Source organism: Ailuropoda melanoleuca, chromosome 9, assembly GCF_002007445.2.
Source record: "Ailuropoda melanoleuca isolate Jingjing chromosome 9, ASM200744v2, whole genome shotgun sequence".
In the NCBI taxonomy this organism is placed as follows: domain Eukaryota; kingdom Metazoa; phylum Chordata; class Mammalia; order Carnivora; family Ursidae; genus Ailuropoda; species Ailuropoda melanoleuca.
This window is the reverse complement of record NC_048226.1, coordinates 38,227,079-38,234,654: the sequence shown is the minus strand read 5'-3', so window position 1 is coordinate 38,234,654 and position 7,576 is coordinate 38,227,079. Positions and strand designations below refer to the sequence as shown.

The following is a 7,576-nucleotide window of genomic DNA, read 5'->3' as shown; positions in this document are numbered from 1 at the left end:
TGTAATTCTGGATTTTACTTAATTTCACTCTCTTGAAAAACCTATACTTTAAAGATATATATGCCTGCTGCTTCTCAAAAAAATAAATAAGTAAATAAAGTAAAATACTCCTTGACCCCAATTCCTGATATATGGGACATTCAGGCGATAGCTTTCCTTTCCCCCTTCCATGGCTCTTCATGTTTCTGTGGAGGCCTGGTTTGGAAAAGCGTTTCTTTTCGTGGCCATTTCAGATGGAGGGCGCAGGCTCAGCCTGACACCAGAATTTTGACCATGGCTCTGCAGAGAAGCGGTACATGGCAAGTGTAGTTGTACTTACTTGAATAGACAGAGCATGATTTAATGTTTTAACCAGTTAGGTATATAATCTGGGTCTCTCCCAGATTATAGGTATAAGGTATTATTTGTCTTCTCTTTTCAGAGAGTAGTTGAAGATATTTAACAAAGAAATCCTTCTACCAAGTTCTTCAGTAATTTCCAGAGCAGAATAAATGCATAAAATGAGCTCAGGCCATGAAACATTTTTATGTTTAAATCTAAATTCTCATCTCTAAACATCTCTATTAACACAGCAGATTTGAGTTGCAACCATCCTCCTAATAAAATGTGAAATCTTTAAGATTGTGAAGCATTCGTAAATAATGGATCCTTTAAATATCCCTGAACTTTATTCTAAAACTTATAAGGAGAAATAATAATTGCTTTATATAACCACTGATACCATTTTAGCATTTGATGAAGATGTTAATTTATGGTTGGTTAGCAGTTTATGGCTGTCATTAGTTTTTCAGTTTGGTCCACATTAGAAATCTATTTTTCTTTTTTATTTTAATCTGAGACAATTATATAAAGATATGGTTATGTTTTATCTAAAATGTATCATTCTACTATAGCATTTCAAATTATTCACAGATCATAGTTCTTATATGTGCATATATGAATTTAAAAATACAGCAATAAAATGCTTGAAACAGATCATAAATTTGCTTCATATTTTATTGCATCTCTGAATCAGGTTGAGAAGACAAGGGCAACTATGGTCTTTGGGAAAGAATTAACTCTTTCCCAAGCTGGTAAGGAGAATGATATCACAGTGTGCATAATTAAAGCTAACTCCCCATCCAAGCATTCTGGAGGCTTACTTGTCTATTATATTATATATGGTGGGGGGGCACTGCAAGATCCTCTTTCCCTTTGCAGTCTAACCTTCCCAGCCCAGTCACTTCTCTTAAAGTTTCTAATCTGTATTTCTATGTTGCCTGAATTAGAGAATATGGGGGAAGGGAAAGAAAGGTCACACACACATGCACACACACGCAGGGGTACCTGGTAATTTTGTAATAGTCCAGAAATCTCCTGAATCGTGTTAAGACGAGTAATATAGAAAAAGTGGTAGAATTTAACCCAAATTAAACTTAGGAAAGCGAGCAAAGAGTTCCCCAGCTTTGCTGGGAAGCAAAGAGCTCTTTGAGGTTTAAAACTAGGGCGTTTTCGCAGAATTCCTGGGTTTCACACGGCTGTGGGGGTGTTCCTGACAAGCCTAGCATCTGGACGTGAACCCACCTGCCCTGGGGGCGCTGGGGACAACTCGATCCTAGTGCCACATCTAGAAAGAGAGTTTGAGGCAGAGCCCCTGAACTTCGCTTTTTGTGCCAAGAAACTTGGAAGTTGGATGTTTTTGCCCCCTCAGGAGGGGCCGGGAACCCAATCCAAGGGAAGCAGTAAGAGAAGGGGTGCTCTACGGCTGCGGATACCGAGTCCCTCCCAGGGCGCGGCGGGAGCAGAGCAGCGCGGTGGGTACCTGGATTGTGGACGTTCTGTCTGCAACCTTGGGCTGGCTGGAAAACTGCCCCTTCCCGTCTCCTGCTCTCCCAGGTGCCCAGTACAAACATTTGCCCTGGCCTTGGGGTAAAACAGACACCTGTTTATTCAGTACAACCTGCAGAACCCCGGTTCTAGTAATCCCATATCGGTGGATCAGAAGAGCCAGAGATCCAACGGGAAGAAAAGGACTCTTAACCCTGAGAGTTGTTTTTGCTCTTAAGTTATTGTCTCCTGGTTCCCTCCCTCCCACCCTCCCTTCCATCTACTGTGTCCAATGTCTGATTTAAAAGGGCAAATTTAAATCAACCTGCACCTCATTGGCTTGGCAAATCCAGGGGCATCTGAGTTATAAGTGCCAATGCAGAGCGCGCAGGAGACGGGCTCATTTATTTTGCCCACACAACAAAAAACTGTTAATTGATGGAAAGTTGCTTGGCACGTGGATAATTTAATCTGGCCCGCATTTTAATTAAAAGAAAACTTGTTTATGTTTCTGAGGTTTACGTCTTGCAATTTAATTTTGTTTAGAGGCACTGTTGTATATTTGGTACCCCCCCCAAGCCCCCCACCACCACTTTCCCAACTGAAGCACAGTTTCATTAAAGGTTCTGCTACGAGACTTGTCTGACCAGGATTCATTACCTCCTGCCTTCTAAGAGCACAGTTTCCGGGTCTCCACTCACTCTGTCGCTCCACCCGGCAGAGCCGCCACACTGCGCCGCGAGCCGGGAAGTGAACTCTCATCATTATTTTTCAAAGTCTGGGAAGTGTATTATCCTTTTTCCTAGTGGTAATTAGTTACCATAGCATCTAATACGTAAATGTGCCCAGAGCACACCATTAACAGTTAAACGGAGGATTCAATTTAACACATGATTATATCTTTCATAAGTCATTACATTGGAAAAGTCAGTGCCACTCATGCTGGGGCAATCTCAGGGTCCGGGGCGCGTGGAAAGGTTCGGTTCCAGAGTCGGAGACCAAGAGCGCGTGGAGAAGGGAAACCTGTGAGCCTGGGCCCTCCCTGGGGAGCTGTCGGCAGTAAGGATGGGTGGTGGGTGGGATAGAAGGGAGAAGAATTTAAGCTCAACACAGGATCTTGGGGGGATGCCCAGCTGCGGAGAGTGGAGAATGTACCACAGAGAGCGCGCGTGAGCGGGCGCGCGCGCGCGCGCACATACACGCACACACCCCCACACGCACAGAGGGTGGGGAGCGGACACCAGGGGTAACTAGCAAGATCTCCGGAGATGATTATGTGCTTGTCCTGTAGGAGTCCACGAAGAGCCCCGACGCTTCTGTAGGTGCCTAGTGTCAAACTGGAGAGGGGACCTAAGTAGGAATTAGAATTTAGAGAAGACAATTGAAATTAGAGAGAAATTAGAGAAGGAAACCGGCAATAGAAGGCCAAGTGGGACCCAGGGTCCTCGCTCCGCCTCATTTGCCTACTTTGTGTTCCCTAACAGTCGGGAGGAGCAGGATGCCTCTGGGCGGGGGGGCGGGGTGGCTCTCGAAAAGCTCCCTGAGGGGCGGTGGGTGCGGCGCAGGCTCCGAGGGTGCTCGGGCAGTCGGGTGTGCCGAGCCTTCGGGCCAGCCTGTCTGTTCGGGCCACAGGACACTTCGCAAGACCACACGGATGCTTCCGGTGCTCAGCTCCTGGGGCCCGACGTGCATGCTCCAGACTGGAGGCACATCTGGGGCCCACAAGCGTATGGGCCAACTTTCCGGAGAGGGCGGCAATTCAGGACTCAAATCTCAGGAAGGACACGGCGCCCGGGGGGGGGGGGGGGGTGCNGGGGGGGGGGGGGGGTTGCGCGATGGGGGAAGAACTGTTTCTCCCGCCATCGGTTTCCTTCTCTAAAAGCTGCTGCTGAAGAAACTTTGAAAAGTGAGGCCCTGTGGAGGGCCACCTAAGTAAATCGCGGAAACCTCTCCCGTTCCTTTTAGATGTCCTACCTTTATTCCTCGAACCAAACGCTGGCCAGCTCCTGGATTGGGAAAGAGAATTGATTTGTCTGAAATGACCAACATGAAAACAAATATTATTAACCCTATTTTTAATAGTTGTGCATATTCGTCTGACATTTCAACTTATTCTCAACATGCTCTCCTTTTGCCAACCATTCCAAGTCTCTTTCAGGAGTAAGACTGGAGATTGAATAATTAAAGAGTGAAAGAAGGACGAGCATTTCTTTTTCTCCTGAAGTTCAAGCTTGTTCTTGTACAATTTCTAATGATAGTTGAACAGTACAGAGGTTACAGAGTAAGTATTTCAAGGAGGTCGTCTTCATAAGGAGAAATATTCAGCAGTAAATCTTGCAGCACATGTATCCCCTATAATGTTAATATGCAAAAAGAGAAAAAATCAGCTGATGGTGGCTGTGCTTAATTCCTAATCAGAATGATGGACAGCAGGGCCAGAACAATACAAACTAATGGCTGTGTTGCTGATCACTTTACCCCTTGATTAAAGACACCCAATTATGGTGCAGAACAGTGTCGTAATTATGTTTCTTAATCACATCCAGGAGGTTTAATTGCCTTAACGATGTGTTTCATTAAATGAATTTAGGTATTATAGTCGACAGTTTTCATACACAGTTGTTTTCAAATTAACATAATATTAGACATCGTCATGGAAATTGTTTTAATAATCATAATTAGACGCACCCAGGCTTTGTCTGGTAAATGCTGAGAGACGGTCTCTTCCTGCCTGGGGGCTGCCCTAGTCTGTTCCCTCCCTCTGCCCCCACTCCCTGACTGGGAGGGCTCCAGCTTCAAGGCCCTTTGCTGTTATGTTTTCTGAAAAGTTACAGGTTCTGATTAATCTTTTTTGATGGCAAGTGGAGCAGAAAATATCCTCCCTCACCCCCCACTAAGTTTGATGTCATTTAGGGATATCATTATAAGTGGAGGCTATGCAGACAAAAATGCATGTAGCACACTGCCTACAGAGGAAACACTCTGACTCCACCACCGTCACCATCACCACCACCACCACCATCTCTATAACCTCCACCAGGAAAAATCAAGACTTCTATATTTGAAGACATTATTCAGGTCCAGATACAAGCCTCTACAGACATTCTTTAATAGAATCAATTCTCAACCCAATCCCCATATAGTCCCTAAAAATCTCATTAACAAGCCACACTAGTAAGTTTTGAAAATCTCTATGGGCATTGTTTACACTTACAATTAAGCCTGGTTGATTCTCCTGTTACAAAAAAAGTGGAAAGCCACAAAATCCATTCTCAGAGAATCCAAATCCATCTCTTTTCCTTGGCTTTCAGGCAGTAGGAAATACACATTTTGATTAAAACTCTTTAAAAAACTTTACCCTCTTTGATGGGCCCTGGAAAGGTTAACAATGCCATACAAGTGGGAAAAAGAATTCCAGGGGCAGCATGGCCTTCAAAGTTCATGCCAGCAGAAAGGAACTTAGATCTCCTCTGGGTCTCACCAGTGACCCCATTTATCTCTCCTCCAATGACCAGGCCCAGCCATCATCCTATTAACAAGTAAACAAGTGAACTAGGGCTACTCTTAATTGTGTATCCCTGCCAAAACTTCAGTTCCACCTTCTCTGAAACTCCTTTCTTTTTTGTTACCTTTCAGGCAAAGAGTAACACAGAAGAGAGGTGATTGCTCCTTCCACAAAGCACAGCATAATAAAATGTTTGATCAAAATATTTTAATAAAGATTCTTTCTGACATAGATACACATACAAATGGTCGTACATAGCTGTCATAGTCTGATTGACCTATTTAATATATATATCATTCTTTACACATCCAAAACCCACCAGTAGATCCATCATAGCTCCCAACTCGCCATCCAACCTGACAAACTGAATTTGTATTATCTGCAAGGAGTGGAAAATAGCAGGACTCCATTTTTAAAAAAGGTTTTCTTGATTTTCATAGGATAGAAAGGCAGGCAAACAGCCATGCAAACTAAAACTGAAAGCTCACTTTGGGTAAATAGCTTCTTGCTCTTCCTTAGTTTTATTTTCTTTTTAAATTTTCTTTTTTTTAGAAAAATAACAAAGGATTTCACACCATAGGCAAATCAAACCAGTCTTTTAACTTAAATAATTCTCCACAGTTAAAATAACTTATATATGTACATATATATTAAAAGCAATTAAATTAGACCTTTTAAAAATGCACAGCACAGCCTGGAAAAATATTTGTTTAGCATGTTCTTACTATAGGATCTATTGCTGTGATGTCTTTCCCTTTTAGAATGCAAAGGAGTCCCCTTTCAAAAAAAGAGATCAATTCATTCATCAATTAAGAATACACCTGTCCTGTAATTTTTGGACTGAAGCAATTTATTAAAGCTCAATTTAAATACAGGGATGATGCAACTGAAAATATCCAGGTGACCTTTGATAAACCTAAGCAGCTCAGATACATCAATATGTCTCTTCATACTTGTTGGCAAATAAACCTTTTAAACAATTGGCACACAGTATAAGTTAATCTATAAAACAGAATTTTAGAGGCATTAAAAAAATCTGCACATAAGACCCATGACCTTAACACATGATAAATATTGTTGATGTGGAAGGGTCATTGAAGAATAACAAATAAATACCATGAATTGTTAATACATCATTGCAGAGTGAAAAGTAACAAGGTGCACATAAATATTTTTAAATGCAATTCTTTCAGCCACAGTCAGTTTTTTATATCACTCTTGCCAAAACTTTTGAGCATTTTCACAGGATTAAAGTTCAGAGACAATAAAAAATACAAGTCTTTTCATAGCAATGTGTCTCTTTCTGGTTTTTCCCCCCACTTAAATAAGTCTACATTTCAAGTTTTTCTCCTGGCTCAGAATCAAAATTTATTTTCAAGTGCCCTTTCTGATTTGTCTGAATGACTATTCCGTCCCACAAGCCACCCAACCCCGGACTCCTCCTCTGCCCCTCAGGACTAGCCAAATTCACAATTATTAGTAGGATTAGTATTTTGCCACTGAATAAATACCCTCCACGCTTAATAACCAAGCGACTACTTCCCAACTTATTTTTTAAGCTTCCTTGCGGTCTAGGCTGCCACCAAAGTTGCCACTTTTCTGAGAAAAAAAGACATCCATACTTCATCCCAACTCCACCTCCCTCCTCCCTCCCTCCCCACCCCAAAGACCGAGATTCTGGGGATGTCAAGGCTAAAAGTCCCGTTTGTCTCTGATACTTCTCCTCAGTTCTCGCCTCTGCTTTGTTTGCTTTGCAAGTGTTTCACAACTACGAGAGGACCAAAATAAAAGGGGTGGGGGGGCAGCTTTTCACTTTCCTCTAGCTTTTGGGTCGGTCTTGTGTTTTCCGGGGGGTGTGTTTAAGGCTTCTCCGTGCACTGTTTGCAGAGGCTGGAGGAGACGCTGTTAAACAGGGCGCACTTCTCCGGACAGGAGGCGGCCGGGGGCAGCCCAGCGCTGAACGGGTAGCCGGCAGCCTGCTCATAGGCGCCAAGCGCGGGGTGCAGGGCAGCGGCCGCCGCCGCCGCCGCCGCGGAGCTGGGCAGCGAGGCGGCCGAGATGGCCTGGCCCTGGTTGAGGTAGGCGACGAGGCGCCGCATCTCCTCTAGGGCCTGCGCCTGCATGAGGATGTAGTTCTTGGCGAGCAGCAGCGTGGCGATCTTGGAGAGCTTCCGCACCGAGGGGCTGTGCGCGTAGGGGATGACCGCGCGCAGCTCGTCCAGCGCGTCGTTCAGGTCGTGCATCCGCCGGCGCTCCCGGGCGTTT

At 44.1% G+C, this 7,576-nt stretch overlaps 1 protein-coding gene across 1 annotated transcript; it reads right to left on the bottom strand.

Moving 5' to 3' along the window:
• Positions 1–3,885: 3,885 nt before the first annotated feature.
• On the bottom strand, positions 3,886–7,575 carry BHLHE22 (basic helix-loop-helix family member e22; the record flags this gene model as incomplete). The annotated part of the gene is made up of 1 exon (XM_034668504.1): positions 3,886–7,575. A coding segment is annotated over one exon (405 nt), but the record flags the coding sequence as incomplete, so codon positions are not given.
• Between the last annotated feature and the right edge of the window lies 1 nt (position 7,576).